Raw genomic sequence first — 17,813 nt, 5'->3', positions numbered from 1 at the left:
CGTATATGGCCCATAAGAGGTGTTGGAGTCAATTTTCAGCTTTTTTGTAAGTTCTCCTTCAGCCATGGTGGCCTGCCTATATATTTCATTTTTTAAATGAAATTGAAGCTATTTTAATATTAATAGCATATTTTATACTGAAGTTTCATATATATATATATATATGTATATTGGGAATTATAATATTAAAAAGATGCACATAATCTGTGCAAACACTTCAGGTCTTCATTACACCACTCAGGCTATGTGTGCTTAAGAGAAACTTTAACTATCTCGATTTGTCAGTAGGCAAAATCAACAAAGTTGGCCGTTTTGCTGGATAGCATCTTAATTAGATCGGTCTTTTAATTAAAGGGACTCAGCTCTGCTCTTTGAGTCAATGTTTCTCCGTCTTCACCTGTGATTTTAAAACTTCAGTTCATTGGCAGAGCCGCTGGAGTCTCTTCTTTGTATCGACTTAACCTTCACTAATTCACTCCCCCTGTTCATCTGTGCAGACGGGCCCAAACCACACTTCAACGCAGACACATGTGAATTGAGACAGAGAGAAACCAATGCAAGCACAAGACAAAAAGCATTTTTCAATATACTCGAGACTCAAGCATTTAAACATTACTTATTTTCTTTACATCTAAAGCCATATGGATGAAATGTTGAGGATGGAAAGTGATGGAGTGAAAGAGAGGATATACAAGCTGAGAGATAAAGAGAGAAGTAGGAGGGAAAATGTTATTTTAAATTGCAAGCAGGATTTAATGGCCATTGTTGAAAAGTATAACATTTTTTCTTGTGACAAAAGTCAAAATGTTCTACAGCTTCTCTGGAGTAATAAGAGGAATTGGATCACTAGCACTGTAAATTCCCTAAACTTAATTTCCTTGTGTTCTTCTCTACTTCCTACATTTTTCTCTGTCCTGTCTCACCCTCTTGCTCCCACGCTGCTTTACCCCCCCTTCTCTTTGTTCTCTCTGCCCCCCTTCATCCCAACACGGTGATGAAGATTGATGTTCAGGTCCTAATTAGCATCTGCTCTCGTATGCACACTGCCAGTCTTTCTGTTCCTGACCCTCCAATCAGTTAAGAATCATGACAGGCCTTGTCCAATCAGATTAGGGCTAGCGGGACAGGCTTCCTGTGTTGAGCTGTCACTCCAGATGCATTGTGGGCACTGCTGATGGATGAGATTTGGGCTAGGAGACCTAAATCATGTATCCTTCAGTTTTCAAAATTGTGTGTACAATCCTGCACCGCATGAGGTTGTGAAGATGGAGTATAAGATGATAAAGATTCACTACAGTTTGAAGTCAGTCTTTTACCATGGAAGAGTTTTTATTGAACAGCTAAGATGTTTGCATAATTGTAAATTGATACCCATACTAAGGGGTTGCACAAAATATCGCTTCCATAGTAAAAAACGTTGACGCACACTGTCACCACTTCACAACTCCTCAAGGTGGTGTTTTATGACATGCATGATGGTAACATGAACAAAGGTTAATTAGCCAAAGAAGAATTTGTCAGCAGGATAAAGGAATACATAGACAACATATAGGTGTGAAAAGAAGTTAAGAGATAAGCAAGATAAGAGGGGAAACTTTCACCAAATAGCATTGAATAAATACATGAATCCTGCACTTCACCTTTTAGGGGCATGTTATATTCTTCAGATAATCAGATATTGTGATTATTTATTGAATTAAAAAGTTGTTTTGCAATATATTAATTATCGCAAAATCGCTGTAATTTCTTTTTATCATTACAGCGGGCCATATATCCCCTCAAGAGTAACCTCCGATTACTAGCCCTACTAATTGTAAATGGAATTGAGTTTGTATGAGTTTGTAAGTCGCACTTTTCTAGACTTCTGACTACCAACCTAGCCATTCACACACATTCACACCCTGATGGCAGATGCTACTATGTCCCTCAATATTAAATAATCATATTCATACACAATTCACCGTGTGTATGAATATGACAGTTTCATTTTTAGTGTCAGCCAGCAGCTCAATTGATTTCTCGCATGGTTTATGTTGTGTGTTTATCATCATTACTGTAATGTATTGAACACCTGTAAATGCAGAATTTAGATTGACTTTATCCAAGGCCATTCCACTCAGCTGCTTCTCTGTGTACTTCGTCATAAACATGAGACACTGAATTTCTCATTTTTTAAGCTCTGTCTTTATTTATCACAAACTACATTGCATAATTCATCCTTCCAAACTTTTCACCTGCCATTTCATGCGTTTGAGTTCAGGGATACAGGGGACATGACAATGAATGATGCATCACAGGGGGGATGTGTTGCTGTCAGTCATGCCTCTCCCTCCACCTTCTGTCTCTCTCTAACAAGCAAAAGAAACTGGAATTATACATGACAGCAGTTGAACAATCAGAGTGAAAAATCAGCCCTGTAAAACACTAACTATCCCTTTTGTGTCAGTTGTTTGTTTTTTTCTTGTTTTTCCTTTTAGATTTTAGAAGCTCATCATGTTTGAGTGCATAAAAATATCCTCTCTATTGTACACCAGTGGTTATGCTGGGATTCCTGCTGTCCCATGAGACATGGACATCAAAAGAGAGAGATATAAAGAGGAGCAAATAAAAAAAAGAAGGAAATCCTTTGATTATCCCTGTATTTTCATGTGCTGTACCCATGTATCACATTCTGCCTCCCTCCTGTTCATGCATGTGAGTGATTGCATCAAAGCCCCACCATCACACAGCAGTCTTTTCATTTGTCCTAGTTATATCACTCTGTCTCACCCTCCCTCCTCCATGAACCCCCTTGCCACCTGCCTTTATTCTCAATATGTCAGACTCGCTCTGCTGCCATACCCGGTGTTTCCATTGAAAGTATTTCGCTGCATCACGCCTCCGCATGCCTCAAGAAATGGCAAAGTAACCTGTCTAACCAGGAACACTGAGCTCTGTGTGACAATGGTGTCGCCTTATTTATTCTCAAACCCACTGGTCTTTCGTCAGAAGAACACAGAACTTAGAAAAGGCAAAGCAATGAATTGTTCTTTGCAGCTCGCTAACATGCAAAGCATGAAATAATAAGGGAGCCTAAAGAACATGGTGCATAACGGCACTGCAGCATATTGTATGGCAGACCCCTTTAAAGCTATGTCAGTATTTTGTGATTTAGTGTAAAACTGGTAGGTAAGCTGGCACTGCCTCTTTGATCAGGTCTCTTCTTCTTTGGGCTGTAGCCCTTTTTGTATGCATCACGCTGTTACCCTGTCGCCTGGCAGTGAATCTACAAAGGCTGGAGCTCTCATTAGCACCTGTGTTGACATGACTGGCTTCCATCTTTGAGTTGTTTTTACCTTTTCTCTAAGCATTATTCATTTTACAATCTTCTACCAGCTTCCTTTTGCCAGATGTTCCCACAATTGCATTCAAATGTTTGTTTATTTCCTTTTACTCCTCTTCCTCATTCTCATTCTCCCTCTGTGTTTCACTCGGTCTCACTCTGTCTCTCTCCCTACCAGAGGTTTTTAATTAATGGCAAGCCATGATGCTTGTCTTATCAGCAGATCACTCTGCTTTCTATTAACTACACTGACAGACCTGGGAGGCTGCCGGGGATGGATGAACACACACACATGCACACACGCACACACACACACACACACACATTTGTTCACAATCATGCCCATTAACACATAGTTTAATATATACATGCATACCCTTAAAGACAGACACACCTGAATTTGACATCACTTACAAGCTAGTGCACACACACACACACACACACACACACACACACACACACACACACACACACACACACACCCACACCCACACTGACTGACACAATCACACTCAGAGGCAATTGTGTCCACATACACACACACACACACACATCATGATCCTATCTTAATCTTGCCACACACTTACACACATACACGCACAAACAAACTGCCCTGATGCTATCTGGCTGTGTGATTTAAGGAGTGTTGTTTGAGGGTCTCTCCTCCTAAATCCCCTAAATGCCTTGGGAATCCCTCCCTCTTTCTCCCTCTCTCTATCTCTCCTCTATAGCTCCCTCCCTCAGTCTTGCTTTATGGCTGAATGAACACTTATCATTCAGTAGATAAAGAGCCGTCCACGCTGGAGCTCCCTTTATCTTTGAGAGCCATGTTTACTCCCCGTGAACACCCTGCTTTTCACAGATGTTTCATAGAACGCATTCGCTTGATCCAGCAGAGATGAAAGTGTGGTGTCAAGGCTTCATTTTCTGCTGCAAAAAACTTCAAGCTCACACTTTTACACACTTTTACACACACACACACACACACACACAATCCCCTACCCCATCAATTGTAACACTCTAGGCAGGTCAATTGTCTCATATTTACCATATTTTCATGTTTGGCAATGCTGAGCTAGGAGGCAAAATAAATAGACGTTTGTCACGACTGGTGATGGGGATTAAAGTGAGCCGCACTTTGGCACAGAACAGTGAGCATGAAGGCAGAAACAACAAAATCAATCTTCAAACACCACAATCGATGGAAGCCCCAAAAATTTCACCAGAGGTTTTTTTGAGAGTTGACATTTTTCTGAAAGCACTGAGAGAAAGAGAGCGAGAGAGGAAGTAACAGAAACCGTTCACAGAGTGGTTATCGGAGAAAACATTACAGTAGACTGTGGAGAGACACTCTAATGCACACACAGTCACCCACACTTTCTTGCACACTCATAATTTCCTCATTTGGGGCACTGTAGCAAAACAATTATGAGGAAGGGATAATACAATAAAGGAGACCATTTCCTGGGAATTACCAAGGGACAAAACATTTATTTTAGTTTTGTCCAGGGTGCTCATAGGAATGTAAACTCCTAATGGTGAGAATTACAGAACACAAACTCACACTTGCATACAGCATTGAGGCAGAGTTTCAAAGTTTTTACCCATTTTTCAGTGTTTACTCAAAAACGAATTCTCAATAAATGGCTGCACTGAGATTCTTTGTTTGTTTTTAAGTGTGTGTGCATTGTTCTTCACTGCAGTATTATAACTGCGATGGCCTTCTGTTTGCCTTTCAACATGGACAGCTGTAATAACCACTTTGATTCATCCCTTCAGATTTATTATTTGGATAGCACTTTATGTGTCCATGAAAGTATACAGACACTACAGTGATTTTGTGTATATCCATCTCTAGTACAATGACACTTGAACACACTGAAAAGTCAGGCCGTGGGGAGTAAAAGGACTGAAATACATTATTGTATTATTTATAAAGAAAAAAAACGATGCCTCTTGAGTTTGAGACGTATTCTTTCCCCACTTGCTACAAAAGTGTTCTTGGATCCTGCTTTAACCTCTTGGTTTCATCCTCACATGCTCTTATTTCCTGCGCCTGTTATTTGATAGAAATGACAATGATTTGGCAAATTGGGCATTTAGTGAGATTTGCATAACCTCTGTCCCATTGTTTAGCTTACTCTAGAAAGCTTGTCCCAATAAGAAGGTTTCAAAACAGAACAAAGTGGATTTTGACATTTCAATCTTTCTCACATTCACACGCTTCCTTTTTATCTGTCTGTCTTACCCCGTGTAACCATTCAAGTGAATATGTGTAGCTGTAGGTTTTTTTGGAAGAAGGTCTGTGATTTTATTGGACTTCTTTCAGGTGGTCTCCCGTGTTTTACTGAGGTGCTTTGGTACAGTGCTGCAGGAATCAAAGCTAATGTTTCTCTCTCTCTCTCTCTCTCTCTCTCTCTCTCTCACTCTCTGCAGAGAGTTCGGTTGGAGAGATCCAGAGCTGCCAGAGGTGATCCAGATGTTACAGCATCAGTTCCCATCAGTGCAGTCCAATGCTGCAGCATACCTACAGCATCTCTGCTTCGGAGACAACAAGATCAAAGCCGAGGTTTGGATCTATATGTTTGTTTGTGTGTGTGTGTTTTTAGTATTAGGAGTATTGGACTGAGGTCCTTGCTCTTACAGAGGAAATGATTATAACCCGGATGATAAAAGCCATTTTAAGGTGTTTGATGAGTTGCAGTCAACACTAATCCTACTTTTTTATATACATTTTTTCTGCACTCATATTCACAACAGAGTGATTTAACCAACCAGTTCCACACTGATGTTTTGCTTGATTAAACCTGCCTGCAGTCTCAATCCCTAAGCTCTGTCTTCTATTGAGTTTTGTCTTTAATGGCAGTATAGTTCAATTAGTTCCAAAGTCACGAGTTGTCTCTCAAAAGCAATTCTGGAGGAAAGCCCCTTTGGAACTCTCTAATAAACCCTTTAATAAGGCTAGACGCTCTCGTAACAATGACAATTAGCACATGCATTTGCACTCAAATCTAAACCCACATTTACACAGAGGCTTTCCTTTTCTCTGTCTGTAAATAGTTGTCAACACACATACACAACTACACACAAACACATCTTCTAACCTTATTTTACTCTCCGAATCAATTTCCCAGTCAATCAATTTTCTTTCTTTATGAAATTACTTTCAGCGTTCGGTCAATGGCTGCTACTAGAACCTAACTGAAAAAGTGATGCCACATTGCAAAAATGCTCATTCACACCAATTTACAAAGAGACACAAGCAAACAAAAAGCAGAAATATTAATATTAAGATTCTGTTATGAAGACAATTAAACATGTAAACACAAGGACAAGACTCATTTCATTCACACCAACCTACTTACCCACCCACACACACACACACACACACACACACACACACACACACACACACACATAGATATATAGGAAAATGCAATTGCACAAATATAACAAAACATCACACTCTATTCTACTCCCACACCTTCATCTGTGAAAGAAACCTAAGTGTTCCTGTCTTTTGTAATGGCTGTAATTACTCTGTGAATGGCGGTGTCCAACAATGGAGAAAATAGCATCTGTGTATTGACAAGTGGATGCATTGGCCTGCCTTCATCATTCTGTTTGATTGTCTTGCTCGATGCCCAAGGCACTGCTAAATACTATTTACACAAATTAAATCTGGAAGAGATGTAAACCACAATTGACGCTTGGCATCACATCAGAGCGACACTCACATGCATACATCTCCATGCACAAACTGCCACATATAATGAAATGATGTAGCATGTGCAATATGATGCACACAATTCTTAAATAGCTTTTAATGATAGACTTGATGATCTCCAGGCCAGATATGGGATATTAGTTGGGATAGAGATCCACTGTTAGAACTAACAATTTATAGTGATGCTCATCACTTTGCTTTTCTTTTATACTGTCATGGGATTAATAAAATGTGTTTCGTTATGATGAATACAAATATGATTTAGTTCAAAGCCACGTGGAACAAAGCAATGAACTCCTAACTGTTAAGAAAAGTGTTTCTTTTTTTTTTTTAATTTCTCCGTTATAATCGTTATTCTCTTCACAGGGTGTAGGAGTTACATTGTTCTTGTCACATCCGAGAGTGAAAACAATTCTTCTGCCTCCTCCATTTATCTCTGAAGAGTTTCAAAAGTAAACAGCACCTTTTATCATTCCATGTTTGATCCCCCTAAGAGGCGATGGAACAAGCGTGTGTATGAACTGTAGAAGTGTCTCATTGAATAGTGGAGAGCATCTTGAATCGTCTTGACTCTCACTGAAATCTTTTTCTCACTTCTTCTTCATATGGCAGTCCTGATTCAATTTTCATCAAAGCAACTTCAAAAGAAAGTCTCAGAATGAATACGCACATCATGGCCTTCTGGAGAGTCTATGAATGCTTGCTGGTTTAAGTATTGATGTTTCTTCAACATGTGGGAAAATTATTTTTTAAAAAAGGTCAATTTGTTCAGTTGAACTCTTACGTTTCTCTGTGGATCGTTAAGGTTGTGACAGAGTAGATGACTTAATGTCTTTATAATCTCGTATTTCAAGTACAAGGGCTAAAAAACACAGGCCTGGCCGTAAAGTCAGTTGAAATACAAAATTTATCACATCAAATCTAACCTTTTGCTTTCAGTGGCAAAAAATGCTTGGTTACTTCTGACAGGAACAGACGCACCAGTTGTTGCTAGATTAGCCCATTGGAAGCCATTTAATACAACTTGCCTCTTTGTAATTCAGGAGGACTATTGTGAATTATGTGATGGTAAGTCTCCAATATTTATTTATGTTCCTCATTGGTTCATTAAAACTTCTGTGCTGTCACTGAGCAAAAACAAGTGTAAGAAAACAAGTCTTTATTGATTAAGGCTACCAAGATCACAAAAAGAGTTACTTGGGCAGTTTCATTGTATCTTGTTTCCGTCATTCCAATTAACTTCCATCATGGTTTTCTCGGGGGGGATATATTTGACTTTTGGTGACACTGGCATTATTCCAATAAGATGCCAGGGAAGTGTGAAAGGTAAAGATAGGTTCAAAATATATGAAACACGCTGTGTGTGTGATGTAACGCAACCTTCTAGCAATTGTTAATTTTTGCATGTCACACATTACGAGGGGTGAGGGTGGGGGTCACCTTCTTTAAAAAATAACCTCTGACAGCTGTAGTTGAATATGCATGTCACTGGAAAACACTGTGACAGCTTTATTACCAAGGGATTCATAACAATGCAGATGTCATAGAAGATTATTTAATGTGTTTCATTTTCATAGGCAGTGCTGAGGCTGATGTCTCAAAGGACAAGTTGATTCTTTGTGCATGTAAAGGGCTCCTTTAAGGGGATATATGAGGTATTTGTGTGCTGCAGGGCCAGTTGCTCTTGTTTTTAGTGTCGCAGATGTGTCTTTAGTTGGTTGGAAATTGTCTTGGCTCATGTGGGCATCTTCTGAACACAGTGAAAAAACACAGCTTTTCATTTTCATGCTTTTCATTTAAAAAAAAAATAGAATATTAAAAAACTAATATTTCACACTAAATAAAATTAAATGATGGTAATATTCAATGAGTGACTTGCAATCTTATATCATATCTTGAAAATGCTGGCTTACTGGTCAATACTGAAACGTCCCCCCTATTTTCAGACATTAAAGTCACTTTAATATTTTTCATACTGGTCATCTTCAGGCAATGAGCAATGATTTCACATAATTATAGAGCTGCTTAGAGGCATAACTAAAGCCCTTTTAGCTGTTCCATAAAATAGGTCGTAATTCACAGCCTGAAGTGGCTTGTTACTTTCATATTTGACAGCAACTCACCAATAAAAATCTAGATAAAACATTTAACTAATAGCCTTTTTTGATTAACCCAATGAAACAAGAATAGTGGAATGGTATTGCCTCTTACTAAATGAGAATATTTCAATGTAAATCTTAACCCTGTGTAGCTTGAATGTATAGTGGGACATTTCACTGAGCATATATATTATGAATGATAATGGCAGCGTTTTGTATGACCATCTTAAGACTTGTCTTATTTTCAGTCAGCTAGACAGACAGATGGCAGGGGACACACTGAGCAGCTAAACACAGCCACAACATGGCTGGTATTTTTCGCTAAAGAGACCCTCTGCAGGGCCAAATAGAGGAGGAGGGACGAACGGGAACATGGATGGATGAGGGAAAGAAAGCAAAATAAACAGAAAACAAGACAATGTTGCTTTCTGTTATCTTGAAGCAGGTATCAAAAAATACAGTGTGTTGGTTTTGCAAGATGATTTAGTAACAATTTGTCTTCTGATGGAAGATGTTTGCGTTACTGTGTGTGCATTTGGATTCGTGAGAGTAGAGAACTAGGTTTGTGTGTTTGTGGTTTTGTGTGTGTGGCAGGGCATGGTCTTAGCTCAGATTACATTTGGCCACAGAGGCAGCTTGGCAAATTCATCTTCAGCAACATTTATAGCTGCTGTGGAACTGATACACAAGAGATACACACACACATGCACACACACGCACGTACGCACGCACACACACACACACACACACACACACACACACAGATGGTACAAGCCCATTGACATGTCAGGTCATGCATCCCCTTTAGGTACACCTACAAACAAGCACACTCACACACACACACACACACACACACACACACACACACAGTGTCTGACTGAAGTTCAGTCACATCAGTAATTCATTTTGGGTAGGAGCCTTGTCGATATCCATTTATCCAACAGAGCGGTTGAGGGGATAGAAGCGTGCCCCCTGACTCTGTGTCACCCCCTCCCTCCCTCTATGTGCTACCTGTTTTGCTTAACTCACACCTCACATATTTCATGTAACTGTATGCCTCTCCTCAATTTCAGAGATATAATTTACCTGAATTAATCAGCTACAATCCATAATCAAATTAATGTATTTTATTTTCTCACAGAATAGGTGCATGATTATACAGCATAATATAATCTCAAAGATCTCACAGTTACGGCAGACAGGATTATATTCTCTGGCATATTGAGTTACGCTGTATTATCACAGTTTTAGAGTTTGTGTTAGAGACAGCAAAAGGCAAGTCAATAGGCTATAAAATCCTGTTTTGGATGTTAGCACGTTGAACTGTGCAAAATGAAAGCTATGATTATCTTCAGCATGAAAGATGAGTACAAGACAGTAAATGATCCACCGCAAGTACTGCAATAAAACTGCATGCTCAGTGCATCATTTCTGTTTAATTTTACATCAAGTCATTGTAAGAAACTTTGTGTGAGTGCTACAGCAGTACTTTTTTTAAATGTAAATCCCAGTTACAGTTATGTAAATGCTGGGTTAACATATTTAACATGACCACAGTATACTGAGTCATTCATCCATGACTTCTTCATTTAAAGAAAAAAACTGTCATTGCCTTTTTAGTTTTCAACATTAACAATCATATTTCCAGAAAATGCAAAAACCTAAGCAAAACTGGGGTTTTTCCTTGCCTCAGGGTTTTCCCAAACTCCAGGTAACCCTTTGGAGAATACACCCGGTATGTTCTGTACGGCTCATTGGTCTGTAGAATGTTTCTGAATGACAAATCCATCGGGTTTTTTTTGGCAATATTTTCTGTCATTCTCCATAATTCAGCATATATGCACACAAAAAAAACCTTTGAAATTCAAATATGTTAGTCTATACTTTGTAAGCATAAAACTACCGTGGACCACCCACTCATCAACACTAACATAGTCACACATTGGGACTTCCCCGCCTCCTGCTGTGAGGAGAGAAATGCCTTGTGTTTTCTTTTACGCTTTTCTCCCTGCACAATAGAGTTAAGCCTCTAGTTGATCTGTCAGGGTAGATTTTCACATTTGTTAATCCTGCTGTTGATACTGCTGTAAAATTAGCTGTGTTTCTGCCTCATAATAACATCAGTAAACAAAAGGTTCCTGCCATTTTTGGCCCAGTTTGAAATGCTCCAGAGGGAACTGTTGCCTAGGGCCAAGAACTAAATCAGCCTAAGGTTGAGAGCCCTCAAAGACAGTAAGCCCTAATGTAAGTGTCAGGTTAAAAAAAGCCGTTGTATGTGTGAGGGCCTGAGTGTGTACATGTGTGAAAGGTTAAAAGGTGTGACACATCTTCACCCTGTCAACCCTACTCCTATGTAAGCAGTAAACGTATTACAGTGTGCTGCTGATTAGCGTTGGCGATGCATATGTGGTGACTCACACATACACAAACACACACACACACACACACACTTGTTAAGCTTCCCATGCCACCATCCCAGGTATGTGTCACCCGTGTCTCCCACTGCCAGCTATCACACCGGCAGCACCTCTGATTCCCAATTCCCACAATCCCAGCTGTCACCACCGCTAACTGTTACCACGGCAATGCTGTCTCCATGGGTTACCAATAGCTGTGACCGCCGCAGAACAGTGGGAGACAAAGACAAATCAATCTGTGCTTCTAATCTTCTTTACATGGAATGGAGGAATAGGCATAGAGCTGGCAAGTCTTGTAGGAAGCTCTGAGGCAATACAAAGTAATAGCACTATGGCTTTTATGGAATAACAGATTAAGTGTGACACAAGCATAAAGAGGATAGGGTAGAGGAGAAGAGATCAGTATGGGTGGAGGGAAGAGGCAGGGGGAGAGGAGAGGAGCAGGGGTGAGGACTGGAGGGCATAGAAGGGACAGTAAATCAGGTTGAGGAAATTGTGTGGCCAATGGACCAAGGTTAGTTTGCCATTCATTGCATCCCTTAATCCATTTTAATTGAATAGATAAGCAAAGTCATTTTGCTCGATAAACTCCTGCTGTGTCATCAAGCACCTCAACCCTTCCGTTTTCTTTTTTTCCAGACCTTTCACCCTCACTCTCTTTACACCCCACCTACTTTCTCAGTTTTCACTTTGAAGATTTCAAACTTAAACAGCACTTTTAGACACCTTGTACATTTTTTTTTGTTTACTGATGGAAGAGGGTTGAATTTTTGTCAGGAAATAAAACAATTTTCAGACAAAATAACTGGGAAGGTCATGGTAAACATCTTCACCAGTCTTCAACAATTCTACAATTCACTTAGCAGACGATTTCATCCAAAGCGACGTACATCAGAGAGTAAGTACAACACAAGCAAGGATCTAGAAAAAAGGGAACAATGTCAGTAAGAGCAAACGATCAGCTTTGAGTCTAATTGGACACACAGGTGCTGACAGGAAGTGACCAGAGGCAAAGCACAACATTGACGGCAGTTCTTGAGAGCTCTAATCAGTATAGAAACCATCTTATAAGTCGTCGTTATCAAACAAAAACCATCGTCATTACCATCATCATCATCAATAATATGGAGACCTCATTAAGTTAGTAGGTATTCATGAAAGAGCTGGTCTTAACAGGGGTTAAGAATTTGCACTATTAGTTTATTTCTCAGGTGTCAGGGTGAAACATAGAGGATAAAAATAGGGTTTGAAGAAGCCTGAGTATTCAGTAAACGTTTAAAAAGATATATTTTTTCCAGTTACATGGTTGAGTAACTCTGTCTGTTGCAGTACCCTGGAGATGACTTGAAAGTGGAAGGTTTGGAAACAGGATTTCTCCCCCCTTGCTTTCTCGTTCTCACACACACTAGTTGCTTTATCCCATGTATCCTGGTGATCAGGGCAGCCTTGTTGTGGTGATTAGTACTACTTCCCTGGTGATTGGACTAAACGCAGGTTGCTCGCCCCCCCTAAGGCCAATGAAGATCCCTGCGGTGGATAAGCAAGGTGGAAGAGTTTAAATAGTGCAAGCGTGTGGAGAAGACAATGTGTTGCAGCATGGGGGAAGGCATAATATGAAACGCCATTGGGGGAAGGCTTAATGTGTAACACCAGAGTGCCCTCATTGCAGTCCCTACTGGGCTGATGGTCCTGCCTAAGCTTTTCCTAGTTTCAGAAACTAATCAATCTATGCTGATTGGCTTGTTTGTTTTCTCTCTGTGTGTATCTGTGTCTTGTGTGTATTTATATAGCGAACACAGCAGTATACTGTGCAAAAATGAAGTGGGTACATAAGTATTGAGCAGTTTGGAGATCAAGAAAAATCTCCTCCAGGCTTTAAAAACAAGTCAGGACATCTGTTAAAACACCTTTTATATGCCTTTTAGTTTCCCTTCGGTCCTTCATGCCCATGTTATATAATAATCCCCTCAATGAACTGTTAAATATGGATTATCATTTAAAATGTTGTCTGTCTTAACAAAGCATTTACAAGTTAATGACAATGTGGCAAACTTAAGAAAAGGCCCTCAGGTGTTTATGTATTCTCATATCATGTTATGCAGCTACTTATTACCAGTTTATGTTCATTTTAGTGTCTTATTCCGTATTTAAAACTTAAGATGCTAAAACAATTCAAACAATGATTAAAGTAAACGATGAAGAATATGTGTGCAAATATATTATGTATACTTTATATATTACGTTCATAAAAAGACTTAAAGCTTGCTGGTGTTCTTTATACATTTTTTTAAAGGTTTAATTTTGGTCTTTTTATGACTTTAATTAGAGAAAGGACAGTGGATAGAGTCAGAAATCGGGAAGAAAGAGAGTGGGGAATGACATGCAGGAAATGAGCAACAGGTTGTTTTTCGAACCCAGGCAGCCCTCATGGAGAGCTACAGCCTCCGTACATGGGGTGCGCCCACTAACCACTAGGCGGACGGCGCTGCATCTTTATGGATCATAAGCTGATTTTCTCGACTAGCAATAACATATGCCTCACTATAGTTATCTATTCAAAGTTGAGCCTTGCCTACAGATTTGACATTTTAGTTTGCAGAAGTGTTAGAAGTAATGGGTCAGTCCAGAGACAAAAAGACGGACAGGCAGATAGCAGCAGGTTTATAGTAAAATAGTAAAACTACAAAGATGGCAGATATTGAACAGAGAAACCGTGTTGAAGAAGAATAAGAAGCAGGAATGAGACAGCAGGTACAGCAGAAAGGGAGAGGCAGAAAAGGATGGTAGATTATAAGCAAAGCTTGTGGCACAGCTCTTCCTTTATCATCTGTGTAATCAAGTATCAGTTTGTGAAAGAACAGGCATTAGCTGTGTCATATTGTAATTAATTAGGGGTGTTAATCTGATTGGCAGGACTGACAGATACTGTTGGCAACGCACACACTCATAAACACACTCATAAACAACTGCATGGATGTAGTTTTTAGATGGTAACCAGCTGATTTTGTTTCCTTGATCCTCAGATCCGCAGACAGGGTGGCATACAGCTGCTGGTTGACCTGCTGGACCACAGGATGAGTGAGGTTCACCGTAGCGCCTGCGGAGCCCTAAGGAACCTGGTATATGGCAAGGCCAACGATGAGAACAAAATTGCCCTGAAGAACTGTGGTGGGATTCCTGCCTTGGTCCGCCTGCTGAGGAAAACTGGAGATGTGGAAATTAGGGAGCTGGTCACAGGTGCAGTATTAATGTTAAAAAAAAAAAAAAAGTACACACTCACCAACTGCCTTGGATGTTTAGCACGGTGCAATTGCAGTCATTTTCCAATATCACTCTGCCACGATAGCCTCAGGTGAGGTAATACTGGTGTGTTTGTGTGTCTGTGTGTGTGTGTACATGTGCTATTGTGAATGAGTGGATAGGACTTGGTGTGTGGAGATTTAGAATCAGCATGCTTCATGCCATTTAAAATGATTATGGGTAATTTGGAAACATAAATCTTTATGTCTGAAATCTGATTTTACAATATAAACCTTTATAACACATCTGTGGTAAATACTTGATTCTGATTGGCCAATTACGCAGAGCAAGATTGTTAATAAAAACAACCCATTACTAAGGAAGTTTCAGTTTTTGGTACCATGAAGCTGCAGTTTTTTATACCATCTTTGTTGACTCATTTTTCAGCCCCAGAGGTTGCTATGTCATATTTTAGCCGATATCAAGGATGCTTGGTTGGCATTGGTTTTGTTCACACCTAGCCTCAAAGTTCTTGTTAGCATTGTCCTCGAAAGTGCCAACAGTTTATTTAGCGCAGAGATTTTACTTCATGGAGAATTTGTATATTTAACTTTCACTGCTCAAATATTCTTTCGAGCATGTTATTATTCACTATGAAGAAACCAAGGCTGTTCACCGTGCACTCATTCACATTCCAAATATACTCTGTATTCAATCCAAGTTCTCCTTAACAGTCTAATAGGACTCTAGGCACGACTTCTGGAAAGAATGCAGAGGAAGGAGAAAGGTAGCCAACTATTTTTTAACACATAATTCCATTTGTTACATTTCCTCTCAACATAAATTGCAGATGGTTAAGCTGTGAAGCTCTTTAATTCCCTCTGCAAAGGTGCATAAAGAAGCTCAACAAAAAAAAAATCTATCATAAATTCAAGCCCTTACCGCCCCTTTACTAGCAATTGTGTTGTATTACAATCACCGGTCAATCTTATTTTAAACTTGAGGGCAAGTGCAGTCAGTGCACTGGAGATACACAAATACAGAAGGGCAAACACCCACACACAAACTTAGAAATGGACATACATAACCAAACTTACACAAACATATTCAAATGAACAGTACATGTCTTTAAGACACAAAATTATCTGTGTAGGCAAAAGAAGTATAGATACATTTTAACACCCACATTGGTAAATAGCTATTGCACGAGTTGCTATAATTTGATCTCCATTTCTACTGAAATATTTAGCAATATTCATCCCACAAGGATTTAATAGTCTACCAGAGGCCCTTTAGTGCTGCAGCAAACACTAACACATGCACTGCATCTCTCTCTGCCTTACACAGACACACAATCACATATATATATATACCAACTCATGCATATATGTAATCTAAAAGTGCAGGCAGTTATTTTCACACTTGACATTGGTTCTACAGCCTCAGGACAGGTAATAATGATGAGCCTCTGTGTGTCTGTGCATACTTGTGTGTCAGTTTTGTTTGGACATGTCATAACATTCGGTCTATAAAATCACAAATCTGTTATACTTGTGGAATTCAGCTGGTAATAATGAGTGTCTGCTACAGGGACAGAAAAGGTATACACTAAAAGCTAGACAGGCTAAAATGAGCGTTAGCAACAGTTTACTCCAACATGATTTGAGTGAGCTCTGACACGTGAAAAGTTGGTGCCTGAATGCTAGCAGCCTAGCAGATGTTCCAATGAGCAGTAGTCCTAGGCATGTTAAGAGTACATGTATCTGACATTATTCACATGGCATTCATTTTTGTTTGACATCATTCTTAGGGATTTGAACATAAGAAATCTGACTAATCTTTAGTTCAATGATCCTAGAATGATAAGCTCAAACAACAAGATGTTGAGGGAAATAGGACCATTTTCAAACTTAAAGAGCATATTTGATAAATCATCAGCCTATTTGTTAATTAAAGTAATTAACCACTTCCTAGCTAACTGAACGGTAGGCAGGGGGCACATGCTTTTATTATGGTATCATGTATCACTTTGAAACATTAGTGCTAGCACTCACCACCTTTCTAGCTTACAGGAACATAAGCTAACATTAGCTGTGGCCAATTGGTAATTAATCATTTTTTATCATGAAATAACTAATGTCATGTCATGTTACTAAAAGCTAGACCATTGTTGTATCTGTACATTACCGTTTGGTAGTGTTACACAGTTTGAAAGCAAACAACGAATAATCTTGCTAACTGTGTGTGTTTAAGTAGTTAACTGCTAACTTAAGCCTCATTGTTGCTAACGGCTAATCGAATAAGTTATTCCACCTTAAAAGCATCCAAATGTCCGTCTGGGTTTCCCCTGTTATTTAACTGTCTTTTAAATTGCTGATCAAGCTGGAAGAAGTTAATTGTGACAGTTTGTAGGCTTCCCCTTGCTTAAACAACTTTAAGCCTAGAATGTGGAAGTAAGACATTAAAACAGTATTGAAGCTTCCCATCCTTAGCGGGATGTAAGTTGAAAATGGCTGCCATATGAATATGGTGAATTGCTCCAATGACAAAACAAAACATAGGCAATCCTTTTCTCTTATTCCATTCATGCGAATTATCTTCTCTCATACATCTGTTGTATTCAATTCCCTTTTCCCCCGACACTGTACCTCTATCTTTTATCAATACATGCTAAATCTATGTGGTTCAGTTTATTTTGTCACATTGAACTGCACTGTGTACCATGAGTTTTTCACCATTGTTTTTCACACTTTGCTTAGACAAAAGGTCCTTGCACCAGGATAGTGCTTAGATAAGAGAGACACGTTCAAGCTCATACAAGTAGATTCCTTCATTCACAAAGATAAAGTGCAATTGCACTCATTCACTCGTACAAACAGAAACACACAGGCACACACTGAATCCTGAGATAGATTCAGTGGGGCCCCCTCGTGTTCAATTTGACCTCTGTCCACATTGTTCCTCTGCGGGAAGAAGCTCATCTCCCAGCACACACACACACAAGCACG

At 39.4% G+C, this 17,813-nt stretch overlaps 1 protein-coding gene across 3 annotated transcripts in view; it reads left to right on the top strand.

Annotated features, from left to right (window-relative positions):
• Positions 1 to 17,813, top strand: part of ctnnd2a (catenin (cadherin-associated protein), delta 2a) — a 239,975-nt gene that overhangs the window by 163,790 nt on the left and 58,372 nt on the right. For all 3 annotated transcript variants that reach the window (XM_061063955.1, XM_061063953.1, XM_061063954.1), the window contains exons 13-14: positions 5,759 to 5,891; positions 14,589 to 14,802. In XM_061063955.1, coding sequence (XP_060919938.1) covers positions 5,759 to 5,891; positions 14,589 to 14,802 — 347 coding nt within the window. The remainder of the gene's footprint in view (positions 1 to 5,758; positions 5,892 to 14,588; positions 14,803 to 17,813) is intronic.

Source organism: Labrus mixtus, chromosome 19 (assembly GCF_963584025.1).
Source record: "Labrus mixtus chromosome 19, fLabMix1.1, whole genome shotgun sequence".
In the NCBI taxonomy this organism is placed as follows: domain Eukaryota; kingdom Metazoa; phylum Chordata; class Actinopteri; order Labriformes; family Labridae; genus Labrus; species Labrus mixtus.
This window is presented reverse-complemented; position numbering and strand designations above follow the sequence as displayed.